The 19,469-nt window shown below is 45.4% G+C and overlaps 1 protein-coding gene across 2 annotated transcripts in view; it reads left to right on the top strand.

Moving 5' to 3' along the window:
- The first annotated feature begins 248 nt into the window (after positions 1-248).
- Positions 249-19,469, top strand: part of PDGFRA (platelet derived growth factor receptor alpha) — a 34,238-nt gene continuing 15,017 nt past the window's right edge. Inside the window, exons 1-12 of one of the 2 annotated variants that reach the window (XM_042870430.1) lie at positions 249-387; positions 7,216-7,276; positions 8,475-8,789; positions 11,097-11,360; positions 11,594-11,724; positions 13,408-13,579; positions 13,683-13,872; positions 14,388-14,503; positions 14,989-15,115; positions 16,069-16,262; positions 16,673-16,767; positions 16,869-17,001. In XM_042870430.1, coding sequence (XP_042726364.1) covers positions 7,228-7,276; positions 8,475-8,789; positions 11,097-11,360; positions 11,594-11,724; positions 13,408-13,579; positions 13,683-13,872; positions 14,388-14,503; positions 14,989-15,115; positions 16,069-16,262; positions 16,673-16,767; positions 16,869-17,001 — 1,786 coding nt within the window. In that variant the 5' untranslated portion in view covers positions 249-387; positions 7,216-7,227. Of the gene's footprint in view, positions 395-7,215; positions 7,277-8,474; positions 8,790-11,096; positions 11,361-11,593; positions 11,725-13,407; positions 13,580-13,682; positions 13,873-14,387; positions 14,504-14,988; positions 15,116-16,068; positions 16,263-16,672; positions 16,768-16,868; positions 17,002-19,469 lie in introns of both variants that reach the window. The other variant, XM_042870429.1, reaches the window with a different exon arrangement.

Genomic DNA, 19,469 nt, shown 5'->3' with positions numbered 1-19,469 from the left:
CCCCTCGCCTCTGCCATATGGCGGCCGCCCCCTCCCCTGCGAGGCCGGGGAAGGCTGGAGGCTGAGGCTGTCCCCCTGCCTGCGTAAGAGCCTCCGCCCGCGGGGCCGGGGGCGCGGGCCGAGCCGGGGCGGCTCTTATTGTGAAGGGGCCGGAGGGGGCTTCATTTCCTGACAGCTATTTACTTAAAGCAAATGATTAGTTTTGGAAGGATGGACTATAACATTGAATCAATTACGGGACGCGGGTTGTGAGACCATTGCAGTCGGAGCCGGAGGGAGGGCGAGCGGGAGGGAGCGCGCCTGAGCGGGGAGAGTCACAAAAGCCGTGGACATATTTTGGATATTTTACAATCTGCAGGACGGAATCTGCGCGTTATAAAGGAGGAGGTAGGAGGTGAGGAGCAGTTTTCCCACCTTTTGTTTTGTTTTGTTTTCCTTTCTCCGCTATACGTATATATATTTTTTTCTCTCTTATTTTTTTTTTCTCCCCACGCATTTATTTTGTTGGTGTTTCATTTTTCCCCGACGCTTTGCCCAAGCGAGGCTGAGCCGCGCGCCTTCCGCGGATCTGCGGACGCTGCCGGCTCCGGGACCGCGGGCCGTCGGGGCGCGGCGGCGGCTGCGGCGGGGCGATCGGCGCGAGCAGCATTAATGACAAACACATTGGGACACGCGGCGGGGCCACCGCGCCGCATTCCTGCCGCCGCGGCTCCGCGGGCAGCGGCCGTGCGAGCCTCGGGGGGTCGAGGGGACGCGTCTCGAAGTGAGGCGGGGGCGCGCCCAGAGTTCTCCCGCTTCTCGCATCCGCACCTCTGCTCTCGCTTCCTTCAACCGCTCCCTTCCCCCACCCTTTGTTTTTCACCACCTCGGATCTCCCTTTCCCCACCTCACCCCCCGGCCCATTCCCCCGATTCCCCCGACGGGACGCGCACGGCTCCAGCCGCCCCGTTCCCGCGCGTCCCGTCTTTTTTACACGTCTCAGCGGAAGGGAAGATGCTGAATTCGGGCAGGACGGGTACCTGGAGCCCTTCCAGATTCCATTCCGCGCCCGCCGCCGCCCCGCTGGACGGCCGGAGCCCATCGCCCCTAACCGCGGGGGTTCGAAGTCTTTGCGGCCACCGTTTGGATTTTTGGAGCGCGGAGCTGCGGAGCTGCCAGCCGCTGCCAGGCTGGAGTCCCCTGGAAAAGTCCTGGGAGCGAGTAGGAAATGGCTTTTTGGCTGGCTGCGGCGTTGCTCAACATTTTTGGACGGATACCCAGCAGCCCAGGAGCCGTTCCAGAGAACAGGACTCGGACTGCTTTTTCTGGAGCGAGCAGCGACAGACCCAGCGAGGCGGCAGCAGCACCCGCCACGGGGGGCTCCCTGTGCCCCAGCCCCCTTCCAGCGCCCCTCGACGGCATTTTCGGCGCGCCTCTCGCAAACGCTCCGGCGTCAGGAGCCCGCCGTTGCACGGCCCGACCACATCTTCGGGACGGGCGGGGACAGGCGGAGCCGTCCCGGGACCGCGGGCGCGTCTCTCTGGGCCGCGGCATAGCGCCCGTCCCCCGGGGCACGGGGGTCCGTGCTTCTCCTGACAGAGCACGCCGGAGAAGGAGCGCAGCACACATCGGGGCAGGAAAACATGGCTCTGTTTGCCCCTCTCCTTACCCTCCCAACCTTTTTTCTAGTTACCTCGTGTAAAAAAAAAAAAAAAAAAAAAAAAAACCTCCGGCTTGGCAAAGGCTTTCCTATTGTTTCCTGCATAAACAGCACAGTGGCCGGGAGTTACCGTATTAGCAAGGTCCGCTCGGTGTCCCGGCAGCCTTTGATCTGCAGCAGCTTCAGCGAAGAGAGGGGAGCTCAAGAAGCTCGAGGGCACCCTGCTACCCGCCCCCTCGGGGACCACTCGAGCTTCCTGTTGGCAGAGGGAGGGAAAGCCCCGAGAATGGGGGCTGGAAAGTATGAACCCACCCCGTTCTGGCCGGCTGAGTGTCCCCGCTGCCTCCCCACTGGGGAGCGGTGGGCGGTCGGTTATTCCACCTCTCGCTGGTGTTGCCCCCTCTCGCTACAGCTCCCTCAGCTGATATGGCTCAGGGAAGTGGGGACACCGTGCGGCACCCCGGAAAAAGGAGGATACCCTCAGCATCTCTCTGTGCTGATGTGGAGCCCAGCAATGGCCCCGGATGGGGCCGGGAACGGGGTCAAAACAAGTAGATGAACATCAGTGGTCCCTCTCTCATTCGTGAATCAAAATCCCAACTGTGGAGATCTGATTTTTAACTCCGGATCTAGCAGTGATAGAGCAAGATCTCCCAGCAAGACTCCTATTTTAGTTTCCAGTTAACAAAGAGCACTGTAGAGCCCTCAGCTAAACAGCAATTTAGCCAACCTCGACGCATGAAAAAAAAAAGTTTGAAAAAAACGAGACGGCACAAAGCAGTGGGAATTAGCAGTCGGCAAGCAAAGCGGCTCTCCCAGCCTGCAGGCGGGCTCCCCTGTTGCAGAATGAGTCTGTTGTCCCAATGCTGCCCCAAGGCACCACGGGCAGAAGCTTCGTGGTGTGGCACCGGGGCATCTTTGCCATTTGTTGGTGTATTGGAAACCTTCATGTGGCTGTGAAAGGAATACGCACATATTAGGTTTCAGGAAAGCAGAAAGCAATAAATATTTTAAACGAATACGTCTCCATGTGCCACAGCATCAATCTAGGATTTGAGTACCATTTATGTAGACAGAAAAAGGCTTGTGTAGCTCAGACCTCGTTGCTTATTTCCAGTGGTACCTATTGCTCTAAAAATGGGTGAAATGGATAACCTTATAGAAACCTCCCCTCTCTTGTATCCTGAGGTCATCATGGCCAAAATGACATCACTCTTCACTCTTGTATATCAACACTGCAAATTTTGTTAGGATGTATTTGTTTCTCTCATTTTAAAGACTAAGGTATAGTTTCTGAGGGGCAATTTTTCTGGTGCTGGCAAAAATTGCTGGTAATTTCAAAGAAGCAAGCAAGTAAGCAAGCTGTCCTGTCTCTCCCTCTTGCCTTGCTCTCCTGCTTGACTCATCTCTTGCATGTCAATAAGGCTTTTCATGGACGCCCAAGGGAAAAGCTTGCAATGGTGAGGCTTCCTGGCTTCTGCGGTGGACAGAAACCAATTGGCTTTACAATGCAGTGCTTCTGAGCAACTACATTGTGATCTGAGGGGTTCTCTGAAGTTCCTGAGCCTGAAAACCTAAGTGAGATGCGTTCCTTGGAAGTGCCTGTCATGTCTGTCTGCTGGGACCAACTAGAAAGTCCTTTCTGTAAATTCAGATGTTGTGAATTGCTCTCCACTGTCATTTCCTAGTCTGGTGGGGTCTGTCCCCATGGGTGAGGCTGAAGGGCTGGGGCTGACCAGGAGGCTCACAGGGTTTAAGCACTCTCTAGGTATCCTGCAAAGCGCTAAGATGCTGTAGGAGCCTAATAGGGCTCAGCTTGGTGTGTGGTTGTTCCCATGTAGCTCAGAAGAGATGCGCAGGCTACGCTAGAGGCAAACATTTGCAGAGGGTTGTGAAACAAACCTCGTTTGGGGAGAACATTTATGCCAGATTTTTCAAATAAGAAATGTTCTTGCATTGCTTGTGTCTTTCCCCATCGAAACCTTCAGATCCTCCTGTTTGCGCTGCAGGGCTTTCTCTGTTCCTGCAGAGAACTGAGTTTGTAATTTGGGAACTGCAAACTAAGAAAACTTTCAGGAGGTCCCAACTGAATATTTACATTCAATCAGTGGTATATGCCACAGAGAGGAAACATTCTCCTCTTTTCCTGGGCTGGCCGTGGCTTCTGCTGGAAAAGATTTCCCAGAAGGACAGATTGCCACTCAGACAAAATCTCCCCTGAAATTACCCGGCCATCTCACAACAAGGATAATCACATCATTACGTGCCAAGATATGCAACTCACTTACCATCGTATAATTTACGTAAATACGAGCAAAAGAGACTTTTTTTTTTCTTTCCCAAAGAAGAAAAATCGTCAAATTCGTATGAAATTAAGATATAAGAAATTTTATTTTCAATTGTTGTAGGAGACGTGGTTTGGGTTCCAGCTGCTGAGCTGGAGACCAGCGTCTCCTTCTGCTGGACGGGGGATTTGGTTTGTCAACGTGGATCAACATTGCCATCGTGTGGCGAAGAGGATGAACTGCAGCGATTCGGTAGCGGACGGGAAATGAGTTTCGTCGTCTCCAAGCTCCTGGTAGATGGGATGGCTTTCTGACCTGAATGAGCTCTTTGTTTGATTTACTGCAGTATAAATATATATATATATACTGCTGGGTCTCTTTGCTTCACCATCATGCTTTCCCTCTAGGTCATGCAGAAGAATCGCCTAGGAGCATCATCATCTTTTAAACACATATTTCCATCAGCTTTCTGGATATTGATTTTCCTTTGTCTTCTGCTTGGCAGTCAGTGAAATCCTTTCTGGCAGAAAGCCAGCACTTGGCAGTGAGAATTCGGAAGATTGACTCCTTGCTGATAAAAGTTCTTCTGATGTTCTTTTCCTGACTTTCTTTTATCGTTAAAGCGTACAACAAAGATACCAGCTTTACAGCCAGTTCCTTCTGAAGCCCAGTGATTAGGGCAGATGTGATGATTGCTTTACCCTGGGCAATCAGCCTCCACTCCTGTGAACATGGCAAACCCCTCATGGCATCATCACGCTTTCACTGTGTGCTCCCATGTTTTCTATTTTAACATGTTCAAGCTATGCACAGAATCAAAGTTGGCTCAAACTTACCCTGCATGAGCACTGACAATACTTCCATAAATATGAGGCTTCACCAAGATGACAGCAACTTGCAGTTTGAAGTGGTGATGCTAGAAATGGAACCTGGTTTGTTTACTCGAGGCTGAGATGTGGGTAATTTGGGACAAGAAGGGTTTCCCTGCCGTGAAGAAGGTAAAAAAGCCAAATAAGCGCAGAAAAAAAAAATAAAAGGTGTTAGTAGATATCAACAAATGTGAAGCATCTCTGCCTGGAGTGGGAATGAGGAAACCCTCTTTTGCCCAAAACAGAGGTGTTAATTGTGCCTATGCTAAACCGTGATTTTGGCATGTGTGAGTCTGATGCACAAGGTAATTTAATCCAGGTCCAACAGATGTTGAGTATGGATGATGATGAGTCCTTAAAAGGCTATTTTGTCTTTCACAGTGAATAAATATTGCACTGGGTTTTGCCGAGATTAACAGATCATTGGGGCAAGATCAAAACTATGGATGCAGAAAGAACAGCCTGCTGGGAAATGCAAATTCAGTAAATTCTTGTGTTATTTTAAGCTGCAAGGGTAGACTGAGGCACTCAGCTCTTACTGAACACTATGGCAGTCCAGCTAAGACCTCAGACACCAAGTAGCACTTTGGAAATGCCATCACCTGTGCTTAAACTGTGTTAGTCACAGAGCTGAAGTCCTTGAACAGCTTTACAGCAGTGTAAGTCTGCTTCAGCAGAGCTTCTGCAGGTTTGTGTGTCAAAGATGAGTTAGCTTTGTGTTTTCTCTCCCTGTACTGCTTCCCCTGCATAGAATAGCCTGGAAAAACATTACAACTTGGGGAGAGAGATCTGTTCTTTTCTGACAGAAAGGGCAGAAGGAGAACTGGCAGACAGTGGGATAACACTGTCTTGTGGATCTTGCTTGGGAGTTCAACATCAGATCAGTAAGGCCGACTATGGGAATTCTTTAAAGATTTACAGTGGGTTACTTTATCAGAAAAAATACTGCAAGACATAAATGTGATAAAAAATAAGTAAAGAGGCTGAAATGAAGGAACTTCTTTGATGTCGGAGAATCTGCTATCAATGGGAGACAGATACATAAACACGTGGCAATTATTGCTAATTGAAGAATGGGGCAAAACGGCTTGTCTCTGTTGGAATGTTGTCAGCTGAAATTCTAAGGTTGTTTCTACGTGTTTAGGGGATTGGTATTTTGTAAGTCTTCTAATTCTGCTCCTGAGACCTTTCAGTTTGATCAGAGTCAGATACTTTTTGCTTGGCAAAGGAGCACCGCCTGCACCACATGTTGCAGGAGGAAAGAAGGGCTCGTTCAGAAACACTCCTTGGCATGCTGCAACCAGTTTGCTCCCATATGGTACTGGCATTGCTTTAATGACTGAATGCACCTATGTGCATTCCTGTCTCAGAACTGTGGAGCAGAAAACCAGAGGATGAATTAAAATTCTCTGGGACTTTTGAAAAGTTGTCTCTATTTTGACACATCATCCTTTATTTTACTCCTTGGTCCACGTTTCAGGTTAGGGGTTCTTCTGTACAGTCTTTTTTGAAGTGTATGTTGGATTTGGGCCAAATCCAGTTACTATTAAAATCGACAGAAGTCTCCATTGATCTCAATGGGAGCAGGGGTCATAGGAGCTGCTTCTTTGCGAAACATCCAGCAGTCTGCTTGAGGGCTTTGAGTAGAAATAGGTTCAGACTGCACAAAAATTACAGTGGTGCTTGTTGTTGTTGTTACCTCCTCACAACTGATGCTTTATGACTATTTGTTTGAAAGCTGAAATGATCACGTATGATGTATGGCTCTTCACACTGCTGAGGAGAAGAGCTGCTCAGTGATGGCAGTGCAGGCCTGCAGTCCATTGGGTATTTATTCCATCAGAAAATGTTGGCATATGTTTTAAATAGCATGTCTCTCAATCAAGGGAATTCTTCCCAAATAAGCAATAAACGCTATTGTCTTGTATTGTATTCAGTAAGCTATATATACACTGTGTACAATGGTAAGACAAAAATATCACTTACAGTTGTGAGATTTATAATAAAAGTAGGTTTTAAATATACATTTTCTCCCCCCAAAAAAGCTGCAAGCAGCGAAAATTCAGATGCATACAGCATACAGCCATCGTACTCTCACCAGCTTTGACCCCGCGTCAGGGCAGGGTGTTTCTCTGGGCTCTGTGCTGGATGCCGTGGCAGGCAGCAGGCTGTGTGCAGGCTGTTTGCTGCAAGTGCCAGCTCTGGGCTGTGTTTCCAGAATTCAGGAGTGGGGTGGGCCAGAATGGGTGAGGAGCAGTGGTCGTGGTTCCTTGGCCATATCACCATTACCACGTAGCCCATGCACTACACCAAGCTGCGTGTGCAAGAGGGGTCCCAGGGACGTGCCTGCCTTTAGCAGTGAGGGATCCCGCAAGCTGCCGTAGCTATTAACTGGCTCCCTGTTGCCTTCTTTCTGTTGCAGTTGTCGCTAGCTATGGGTGCTCCCCCAAGGATGTTCCTGATCCTGGGATGTTTTCTCACAGGTAATATTCCTCACTCCTCTAAGCCATCCCTGCTCCTTCATAAATCCACGTTTCAGTTCCCCTTCGCTATGTCAACATTAACCCACACCAAATGGCTGGCCAGCCGCCTCCAGCTTCTATTTCTCTGCTCTTCCCTTTGGTAGGTCAAGAGAAGGCAGAGCTCCAGCTGCCAGTCCTGCCATGCCGGAGCACCTCTGCACAGCCCAGGCTGCCTGTGTGGGCCCGGCACCCCTGTCCCCACCACAGAGCTGCCCACATCTGCAGGACGCATGGAGCTGGGAGGGGAGGGCAAAGCTTGCCACAGGGCTGCCAAATATAGAACGGGCCCTGCAGGCTCAGATAACACATGCAGATGTGGGAAACTGGTTTCAAAGAACGCCTGGGCTCCCAGAACTGGTTTGTTGTGCAGAGCTCACTTTCACACTGCTTCCCCGGTGAATTCCCCTTTCTTTTCCTTCAGGAACTGTGGGTGTAGACCTCATTTTCCTTCTGGGACTTGGCCCTGCACCAGCCCACCTACAAATTACCTATGCTTGCAAATCTGATCACATAAACATAGATTGCATCTGAAAAGAAGTGCCATCTACAACATCTAGTTCAGCGAAATACAGTTTTATTTGGCTGTAAACCCTCTGTACGCTTTGGCTAGAGGTAGACCTTGATGCACAAGCTTTGGATACAAGCCCCCACTCCAGCCCTCTGCAGAAATAGATGCCAGATGTAAAACACAGGTGTTGGCTTTGGGAAGTGGTTTCTAACTTTCAATTGCGAGCTTACTCGAAAATTGTCTGACTGCTGACTTCCTGACCGCGTTGCACGGAGCCCTGCAGCCCAGCCCTGCAATGCCCACGAACCAGCAGCCAGGGCAAAAAAGCAGCGCCCACATCTGGCCACATCTGGGCAGGAAGCCGAGGTGTGGATTGGGAGCCTTCTCTAACCTCGCCCTCTGTCTTTCACCTCTGGATTTGCCAAACAGAACGCTGCAAGCAAACACTCCTTGCTTAGCATTTCAAAGGGAGGCCATTTGCCCTCCGCTGGGAACAGCTCTGGCTTTTAACAAAGGCAAATTTCCTGGAGTGTCAGTACGTCTGAAATGGCCATAAAGGTGCCTGCTCTGGGTCCGCACTGCCTCCTCTCCCATCCCTGTGCTGAGGATGGGCTGTGCGCTCATGTGTTCTTTATTTGTGTCTTTTTCCAGGACCGTTCCTAACACTTTGCCAGCTTCCTCTGCCGACTATTGTTCCCAACAGAAATGAGATGGTTGTACAGCTGAATTCCAATTTCACACTCAAATGCTCTGGAGACAGCGAAGTGAGCTGGCAGTACCCGGTGACCGAGGGAAGCCACAGGATAGACATCAGACACGAGGAGAACAACAGTGGCCTCTTCGTGACAGTGCTCGAAGTCGGAAATGCCTCAGCCGCTCACACGGGAATGTATGTTTGCTATTATAACCACACGCAAGTGGAGGATGGGGAAGTTGAGGGGAAGGACATCTACATCTATGTGCCTGGTAAGTGGGGGTGCCACAGCCCTCCTCAGGGGTGGGTGGGAGGGCTGCCCTGTAGGTGTTCGTAGGAGGCATATTGCTGGGGGCAGCTTGTCCAGTGAGGGAAACGAAATGACCTCTGAGCTGCTCCCTAACATGTAAATTGAGACCAGCACCTCTGAGTCTAAAGACACATTCATCTTTCTTTATACTGGTTTTCACGTTTTTGGTTGAAGCTTCAGTTCTCAAGAAGGATGAATTTGGAGTCATACAGCATAATTGGCCCATTCATGGGTGACTTTGGTGGATGTTCTGGGATTTGTGCTCGTCCAATTAGTGCCACACCAGACATTGAAGTCACCAGCTGGGGAAGGCCATTTCTTGTTCTTCACTTAATTTAAATTGAGAATAAGGAGAAGCTCACACATGCACAGGGCCCAGGAAGCATAAAGCAGCAGAGCTGTCTTGCAGTGGCTGTTTCAAGAGAGGCAGAAGCAAGAAATGCTGCTGTTGGCCAGCAGTCTTGCTGAGGCAAGAGTAAAAATATGGTATTTCCATACAGCATTTCATGCAGTACCTGGTAATTTTCATGACAACCACAGCCTTCTAGTCCCTGTGCCACCATTCTCTGTAGTGGTGGAAAATCTGTTGGACCCAGAAGATATGGCATCCCTTCTTTTCAGAATTTCTTATCATCAGCTATGCCCTTCCACTCCCTTCTTCTGGCTGGAAATTCCTTTGAAGGATTTCCATGCTATCCATCAAATAAAAATGATGGGATTTTTTTTCTTCTTCTTTTTTTTTTTTTTTCTTCTGTGATTGTGTTAGGCACTGCAGACAGCTGCAGCTGGCTGCCTGGCAAACCATTAAGTATTTCCTTGATGTGCAGAGGATGAGTGGCAGAAGAGCAGGGCCAGAGGGTCTGCAAACATCCAGCTATGATGTCTGCAGTAAATAGTTTTAGCAGGATATGAAGGAGAAAAGAAGGGATTGTAGATAATCCTGCAAAACTTATTTAAGTTTTAGAGGAGATGATGCCTGAAATTGTAAGGAGAATTGTGGAAGGGGAAAAGGGCAGGAAAGTATAATGAGGCTTTTTTAAGGCTATTTTGAAGTGGTATTAAGTTTTTGCAGTTCATGATGTGTGATTTGAATGCAGTGATCCTTCCAAGACTTTCTCTACATTTCCCACAATAAACTTAAAGCGTTTGTATTCATTTTTGAAGTAGTAAGAGGTTTCAGGCTTTGGCACGTGCATTTCAATTTCCAACCAGGTCTACCCATATCACCAAAAGATTTTGTTGTTAAGTAGGCTTGTAATTCACCTAGTAAAAGGATACAGAGGCAAGAGACGAAAGATTTCCTCAAGAAGAGGTTTTTTGGTTTGATTTTGAAGAGGGTGTAGATTTCAGCCTACCACATATGCAAGGCAGAGACGCCCTGTAATTTTTTCCACTCACCAAACATGAAGATGTCATAAATGCAGAAACATATCCTTTTCTCCAAATTACAGAGAATGATTCTGTTGCCACTATAAACTGTCTTCACAATTGTTTTTCCTGCAATGAATTAGGAGGGCAATGGGTGGCAGCAACCCACTTTGGCCAAGGAAGATTACTTTGAGACTTCACACAATATCCTAGTTTCACTAAAAGCACAGAGAAAACTAAACGAGGTGAATCTTGTTTCTGTTTCAAATTAACTTGGGAAAATGAATGCATGGATTTGGCAGGGTGTTTGGGATAAAGGGCTGTGTTTGGACTATTGTTACAAAAAGCCTGCCAGTGCAGCATAAATACTATTGTTGGAGGGATTTGTATTGCTGTTTATTAAATTTCATTATAAAGCTTCGCACAGAAGCTCCAGGCTAGTGGGGATTATTTGTTTATTCCAAATGGCCAAGTGCAGATAATATGAGGGCTCTGCTTTTTATGTTTGATATGTTATGCAATTATGTTTTGAACTCAGTCTTTGGACTGGCCGGATAGGAAAGCTGGCATGTATTTTGTTGACTTTAAAAGAACTAAAATTACCAGGTGTTTGTTTGCTTTTTTATGGTTGAATACCATAGTCCGAAAACCACACGCTGTGACCATAATTAACTGTGTCTCATAACTGCAGTGTTAGATATGTTAGAAACGCACAAAGAGATGCACCCTGAAGTATTTTTGATGAAGTGGTGACTTTAATGGTGCTAGCCATATAAGCAACACCAAAACTGATTTCTACTGTACTAATTTCAGTTAGGTCCCATACATAGTCATTGACATCCAACTCCTCTACATGGACTTTAAAAAAAACAAGGCGATGTAAACTTCTTATTTCTTACAGATCCAGACATGCCTTTTGTTCCTTCCTTACCAGAAGACCAGTTCATCCTAGTAGAAGAAGGTGATCCCACCGTTATCCCTTGTCGGACAAGTGACCCAAGTGCTGAAGTGACCTTAGTTAACAGTTTAGACAAGCCTGTCTATGCTTTCTACGACAGCAAACAAGGCTTCGTAGGGAACTTCCTTGCAGGACCATATACATGCAAAACAATGGTTAAAGGCATGGAGTTCAAGTCCGATGAGTTCCTCATCTATATTTTAAGAGGTATTTATTTATTTTCATTTGGAAAAAAAAAAGAAATAACCTGAGAAATAATGTGTAGGCCAGTTCCTTTCTCATATATAAGAGCTATATTAGCACTAGCATCATGGGGTTATATCATATACTTCTCTGATAATCCTTGCTCCTGCAGGTGTATTGATAGTCACTTTTAGTTCCCAGCTCGCTTAGCAATTGCATAACTTTAAACTAAATTTGCACTCTCTCTCTTCTCTTAGCTACTTCACAGCTGCCAGTTGAAATTGAAGCTCTGAAAACTGTCTACAAAACAGGCGAGACCATCGTAGTGACTTGTGTGGTCTTTGACAATGAGGTGGTTAATTTACAGTGGAATTATCCCGGGAAAGTGGTAAATCTCTCTCTAATTTTTTTTTTTTTGTTTGTATGTTTATAGTTACTTATTAGGAAGAAGGTGGGGTTGGAAATAATTCCTTCTCTGAATGAGGGCAGCTGAGGAAAGAAAAACAAAGTAATTTATTTTACTTTCAGGGTACCACAGAAGAAAGCAGTATCAAAAGTTAGAGTGTTGTTAGCAAGTATGAAAAGCACGAGAGGAAGGTGAGGTGTGACTGGGAGCCCATGTGCAGAGGGAGGAATGCTGCCTCTCAGGTCTTGTGCTGGCTCAGAAAAAGAAACGTTGTGGAAATAGAAAGATCTAGGAATGTGTCAGACATCTGCACATAGTGCTACTGCTGAGGGTGTGAATCTCTAAAATATCTCTCTTAAATCCTGGATTCTTCAGCATAATATAGGATGATGGGGAATCAAGTTCAGAGCCTTCGTTGCATCTTGTGCCAGCGTAAATTAAATGACTCTTACAGTCAATGTAATTACTCACTAAAGAGAACTTTCAAACAAAAAAAAGAACATATGAGAAAGATGTTGTAAGAAAGTCTTAAAACTTTGGGACAACCTCAGAACTCTTCAAACCTGCTTAACATCTTGTATAATCAATGGATATCAAGATGTTACAACACAAAACAAGAGAGTTAGGTGAAGTGGACTATGATAACAAGAGAGGATAAATGGAAGGCTTACCATTATGTTAGGCTCACCACAAAACACCAGAAGGAGGGATCTCCAGATGAGATCCTTCCCTACTGGTAGCCAGCTCTTAAATAGGTCTAGGAGGGGTGGATTCTGGCTCCACCCCTTCCGGCAGCACAGGTGAATTGCCTTCACCTGTGCTCCTCTGTCTGACTCATGGCTCGCCTCAGGTGATCAGTCAGAGGTTCAGGCTGTGACTCAGCAGTTCCCATACACATCTTTATTCAGTGAAAATTGGTTAGTGTCCCTGTCAGTGGAGAATTCCACAGCATCCCATATAAAAATCTGGTAACTCAGGGCATGGAGCAGTAGAAACGACTTGTGATCCCAAATGGCAGCTTTTATTTGAGTACATTAAGATGCTAAAAGAAAAAATGATTTTAAATATTGTTCTGTTTTCTACGTTAAACATTAAAGCCTCTGCTATATGCCATCTTTCAAAACTATCTGCAAAATGTTTTTTATTCTAGCCTCTCATGGTTGACCATTCTCCCCATCCTTACTCTTGCAGGATTCTTCTCTTACCAATAAATTATTCTTGTTTTGAGAACAGGGAGGACAAAGCGTCTAATAAATGGTTACTTTTTTGTCTGGTGGAGGGAAAAATCTTCACCCTTCTTTAGGCAAATTAAAGAAAGAAAATTCATAAAATGTCCTTCAGCTTTTCTATCCGAGGAGAAAGTAGCAGAATCAGTGAAATGCACTTTCATGCTTCTCACCCAAAGTTTGCATGGTATTTTGTTTCATATCGACAAAATACGAGCTCTAAATCTCCTCATTGGTCTGTGGCTGCCCCCAGAAGGATATTGTTTCTATAGACAGACCTTTTATGCCTGTGGCTTCAAGATATATCCCTGATTGAATAAACAATTCTTCTGACCTACAAGGTTTAGACAGTTGCTCTTGCTCCAGTGGCATCATAAATCCTCAATTTTCAGCTTATTTACTTAAGTAAGGTTTTTTTTTTTCCTTCTCCAAACTACAGAAAGAAAAAGGTCTGATAAAACTTGATGATATCAAAGTCCCATCGCAGAAGTTGGTTTACACGTTGACCATTCCTGACGCCTCAGTGAAAGACACAGGGGATTATGAATGTACTGCTCGACATGCAACCAAGGAGGTTAAGGAAAATAAGAAAGTAGTCATTACAGTTCATGGTATAGTCTGATTTCAGTGTCCAAAAATTATTAATGTGTTAGAAAACACTCTTCTTGAAAAATGCTGCGCAGCATTGTTCATGCATGGCTTTTTTATTTTCAGACAAAGGGTTCATTCATCTAGAGCCTCAGTTTAGCCCTTTGGAAGCTGTCAATCTACATGAAGTCAAAAATTTTGTCATCGATGTGCAGGCGTACCCCGCTCCAAAAATGTACTGGTTGAAGGATAATGTGACTCTGATTGAAAATCTTACTGAGATTGTTACTAGTTCAAACAGGGTCCAGGAAACACGGTAAAAATTCTCTTATGAATCTTACTTTGCCACGTTGGCTTTAGAGTTTCTCCTCTAGAAATTTGAGAACTTCTGCTTTCTCTTTCCACTGCAGTTTGTTGCTTCTTCCTCAATAACATTTAAAATTCCTGTGTTTTCTGCTCTAAAGGGTAATGCTTAATAGCATTAACATCTCCAAACCATACAAATCTTGGATTCTGGGTACTAACCCTCTTCAGTTTCTGCAAAAAATCTTCACTCCAATAATCTTTTGCTATTTCCAGAAAAATCACAGTCTTCGTTGGAACCAAGCAGAATGTAATAATGCCCACTTCTTTGTTGGTTGTGTTTTGATAACTATTTACTGTTTGAACAATGATTTTAGTGCAAAGGCATGCCAGAAATGTTGAGTGTCAGCACATTATAATATCCATGTATCCAGATTATATGTTGCACTGAAGTAGATTTTTTATGCCTGCTTTAAACAACAAAATATAAGCATACAAAAGTACAAACCAGAACTCCCATTTCTGCAGGTTTCAAAGTGTACTAAAATTGATCCGGGCCAAGGAAGAAGACAGTGGGTACTATACTTTGGTTGCTGAAAATGAAGATGAGATTAAGAGATACACCTTCTCGTTACTAATACAAGGTAAGGGCTCCCAAAGCCTTGCTCACCAGAACTGGTGGGCCACAGCACAAACTTGATCCACTTACTCAACAATGAGTACTGGATTGCCTGAGCTGTGGAGATAAGAGAAGTGTGAACTGGGGTTTCTGGAACAGTGCATGTGTGCTGAGTCCTCACAGCTCTTGTACTCTAATCCTGGCTTTGACTTCTGCACTGGCCTTGTGCCAGAAAGAAACTTTATCCTCCATCTAAGTTATTCCAGCTGACAGCGGGAACGATAACTCATTTAGCATGACATGAGGACGTGGCATACACACAGCACTTTCTTTTCGTGGCTCTAGCCTGGGATACCCCATGTTCCTCAGCAGACAGGGATCTCCTGGCCAAGTGGCTCTAGCTGCCACTAAGCGGTCAGACAAACAATACCTGCCCTGCTTTGTTGGAGAGTCCAGGCTGCTTTTTTAGACTCTCTTGAATGTTTTAACAAATTCCTGACTCCTTTCCAGTTCCAGCCTTGATCTTAGACCTCATGGATGACCACCAAGGCTCTGCTGGCAGGCAGACAGTGAGGTGCTTGGCTGAAGGGACCCCGCTTCCTGATGTGGAATGGCTGGTTTGCAAGGACATTAAAAAGTAAGAAAAGGAGCTTTATCTAAAACATGACTGCTTTATTCTTGGCTAGCTTAACATTATTAGTTATCATACCATGTTTTCCTCATCAAGGGCTAGTAAGCCATAATTCTAATGTCTTTTCAGAGACACTTTGCTTACATTTTGAGAGGTTTTCAGTACCCTTCCTAGTGATTATGTGAAATAGAAGAATACACAGTGCATCCATTTAACTTTGGTAAAAGCTTTCAGTTCATTAATTGAATGTAGTAGATCTTAAAGGTACCTGTCCCTCCATTCTGAGGGCTCCTGCTACTTCACAGGTACCTCAGATCCCTGATTAACATTCTTGCATGCTTCTAAATTTTCAATCGAACAATTTCCCCCCAGATTATAATTGTCACCTTCAAAGTGTTCTAGACATATGTAGTGATCATTCCTGGCTTTGCTGGTCTACACTGTTTCCTTCTGTAGCTGCTAGGAGCTGTTGAGCTCTCTCTGGGAGGCTGTGTATGCCAAGGAGAAGGAGACTAAACATGGAAGGAGTCCAGGAGCCCTGGGACCTCCATCCCGTGTGCTCCACTCCCACTGCACTAAAATCTCCTCCTGCCACCTGGGACAGTCATTCTCTTAGCCCTGCCACAGGAAGCCTTGTATGGCATGAAGGATTCAGGTAGAAGTAGAGATCCATCCACTGCTATAACTCTACAGGATACCTAGTATCATCAAAATCTATCTCTGCTGGACCCACTGGGCTACATGATCAAATTTTCAAAGTGTCAGCAATAGTTAGTACCAGAAGGCTGATAATTCCAATGGGAGAACGATGCAGGCTTTTCACAAAGGTGGCCTTAAGCATTCCTGCTCATTAAAATTATAATTGATAGAAGAAAGGCATAGGAGAAGATTATTCCTATTGTGGTGACTCTTTATCCACACCTACACCCTACGCATGTTTCCACTGTTACTCTCTGCAGATGCAGCAATGACACTTCCTGGACTCTTCTGACTAACAATATCTCTGATATACACATGGAAGCCCACCTGGATGAGAAGAATATGGTGGAAAGCCAGGTGACCTTCCAGAAGGTAGAGGAAACCCTGGCTGTGAGATGTGTAGCAAGAAACGACCTTGGTGCTGTTACTCGGGAACTGAAACTTGTGGCTCCCAGTGAGTTTGCTTTGTCCTTCTGTAAGATTACAGCAGCCAGCTTCACCTCTCGTTAGCGCACTTCATTTTAGTCTATAAGAAAGTTTAGTAGATAAAAACATAAACTGCTGCAAATAAAAATAAATGAAAATGGGTTTTATTCACCCAGAAACATGTGAGAATGAGGCATTTTACAGGTCTTTATGGGATATCTGATTCATTTTATCATTTTATTATGAGTGGCTGTTCTTCTAAACAAAGAAGACTGTAGCTCTGAGAGGCTCAGTGAGGCTTAACAGTCACCAGCCCAGGTGCTATTTCCACATCTGTAGGACATGGGAACTAGAAAGGTGTGGGAGATGGGTATCTTATACATCCGTCATGCTTTCGTGGCTCAGGAGGAAAATATGGCCTGTCTTTTTACTCCACAGCCTTGCGATCAGAACTGACAGTGGCTGCTGCCGTCTTAGTACTGTTGGTGATTGTGATAATTTCACTGATTGTCCTGGTCATCATCTGGAAACAGGTAATCTAGAAAGAAGTATTTCAGTTTGGACGCTGAGCCCAGTTGGGTTTTGATCTCAAGTCAGACATAAGGCTAATGATTACATTCAATATGCTTTGCAGAAGCCGAGGTATGAGATAAGATGGAGAGTCATTGAGTCTATCAGCCCTGATGGGCATGAATACATTTATGTGGACCCAATGCAGCTACCTTATGACTCCAGATGGGAGTTTCCTCGAGATGGGTTAGTGCTTGGTAAGTTTCCTCATGGCCACAAAGCCAAGAATCTCTCTTTATCTGTTTCCATTGTTTTCCTTCCACATCCCCTTCTTCTGTATTGGTGTCAGCCTCGAGCAACTCGTGTTAGTGTTTTCTACACCTTCATTCCAGCACTGCAGTGCTCCAGATGTTCAGTGCCCATCTCAACATGACTTAAGGGTCCTTGCCAGGGTTAAATTCCAGCCCCAACAGTCACTGCTGCTAAGACACTCAGAAGAAGTGAATCAGTATTTTTAATTTGCAAGACATTTATGTTTATGTGGAGAGGCCAAGGGAAACCTGCAAGTAGTTATATAATTTTATTAGAAATATTTTTAAAATTATTAATCCATGATGTGCATGTATAATTGCTGAGTAACTGCATAATGTGTTTTTGTGGCTAGTGCCCTTCTTCCTTCCTCCTTTGCTTTCTTGTTTTGTTGTCCCTGCTTTAGAGTTCATGCAGAATTCAGCTAACTGGCCTGATTTGTCATTTATATCAGTCGAAACTGTAGTGATTATAAAATTTTAATGTTCTATCTAGAGAGTGCTTTAACTGCACAAATCAGCCCTCTCTTGGAGGTGTCTGTGCATCAAGCTGCATACAAAAAAATGCAGAAGAGAACTGAAAGGAGAGTTTTTGTTCGATGTTGTTTACAGAATACATTCCCCTGCTGTCATTCTCCTTGCTCCACCACAGAGAAAGAATTGATGCTAATTCTTAAAAGAAGAGGCACAATTTTTTCTGGTTCAGGAATGACTTCCTTTGATTCAATTCATGTTGCTAATTGAAAACTAGGAGAGGGTGAATATTTAATGGAATTATTTTATTACAATTCAGACTTTAATTATCTGCCTAAATTGTCAGATCTTAGTTAACAGACGACTGCTGTGACTTTGTCTACCTCGGACTCATGAGCATCAGTCTCCTTCAGTGCTTCCCTGTTCTCAAGTACATTCATGACAGTCAGAGCTTTGAACTTGGTTGCTACTTGTCCTGCTAGCAAACAGGACTGCTCAAGCATTCTTCTTGACATGGTTAACATTTCTCTGCTGGCAGTTTTGCCTTTTTAAATGTTTCCTATCAGGCTGATGGGGACCTGTTTTGTTTCTTAATCTGGTAATTCTGGTCTATGTGGGTTTTCCCTTATTGAAGTGGAAGATGGCAGCAAAAGAATCACACCTTTAACTCAAGGAGGCTCTGAAGGAGGATGAAAAAACATTTTGGCTCATTCAGATGAGTGCTTCCCACTCTAGCTGAGTAAGCCAGCTGGTGTCTATTTGTGTATATGGTTTTTCTTTTTTTTTTTCCAGCTACTAGTGCCTGGAGTGTAGAGCAGCATGAAATGCCAACTCTGAACGTTGGCTCGCTGGAGTTACCATTAATAAATTAGAGTTACATTGCACATTTCCCTTTGCTATCTCCTTTCCACTAAGTGTGTAATACTCTGTTATTTAAAACACCCAGCAACCAGCACAGGACTAGGGGATGTGCAACAACAAGAAATTGGATAATGCAGTGAGCTGCTTGTGTGCCATTCTCCCTGGTACTGCTGAGAAGCAGTGAGGTCCCTGTGGGACATCCTCCTTCAGCTGACGAGGCAGAGGCCAGGGCCCTTTGAGGAAAGGGACCTGAGTGCTGTGGGATCTCAGGGTTTTGGGATGGCAGTAGAGGCTGCAGAGTTGCTTCCATCACTTCCTAACAACTCCCCCTTTTGTCACAGTGGACTTCATAAAATGAAATGTTGGTCTAATAGAATCAGACCCATCTCTATTTGCAGCTTGCAAAAGGCAAGTTAAGGTTCAAGGTTTATCACATTTAGGGATGTGGTACCTAATTTCCCATGAGTCTGGAAGCTGGGTATGGGTTATAAAGCTTGTTTGGCCTTTGGTATTTGTCAAAAAAGTTATGGGTCAGTATGGGGTGAATCCAAGTTTAATTTTAGCCAAAGAACAGTCTGGTCAAGAAAACTGTGTTTGGGACTTCATCTTTGTAGGTGTGTCCTCTCAGAAATATGGAACCTTTGTGCTTGTCTCAGCAGACATTGCAGACCTGGGCAGAAGCTGGGCTGAAATTAGCTCTCATCCCGAGTGCGGTTCCTCTAGAAGCTTCAGGAGCTTGGCAGTGATGCTGTCTGCACAGTCCCTCTGTCACAGAGAAGCAGTCCTGTTCCTCCAGCAGGCAGATCCCAGTCGTGCCTTTCTATTAAGAATAATAAATACACAATTTAATTTTGGTCTTTGCTGAAGGCCTTGACATCCAGAATGTAATGGAGCTGGTTGCATTACAGATGCCTCCAACTTGTAAGCAGTCAGCTCCCACCTGGCTCTGAATTTCAAGTGTAGAACAGATGGGATGTGCGTCAAGAGGGGTGAAAAGGGGAATAGCAGCAAAGCTCCCTGCCACTCCGGAAGCGCTCCCCCTGCCTCTGAATGCACTCAGGCTGGGCTGAGGGACAGGAGGG

Source organism: Lagopus leucura, unplaced genomic scaffold (assembly GCF_019238085.1).
Source record: "Lagopus leucura isolate 7727_CA_CO unplaced genomic scaffold, USGS_WTPT01 Super-Scaffold_100004, whole genome shotgun sequence".
Lineage (NCBI taxonomy): Eukaryota > Metazoa > Chordata > Aves > Galliformes > Phasianidae > Lagopus > Lagopus leucura.
This window is presented reverse-complemented; position numbering and strand designations above follow the sequence as displayed.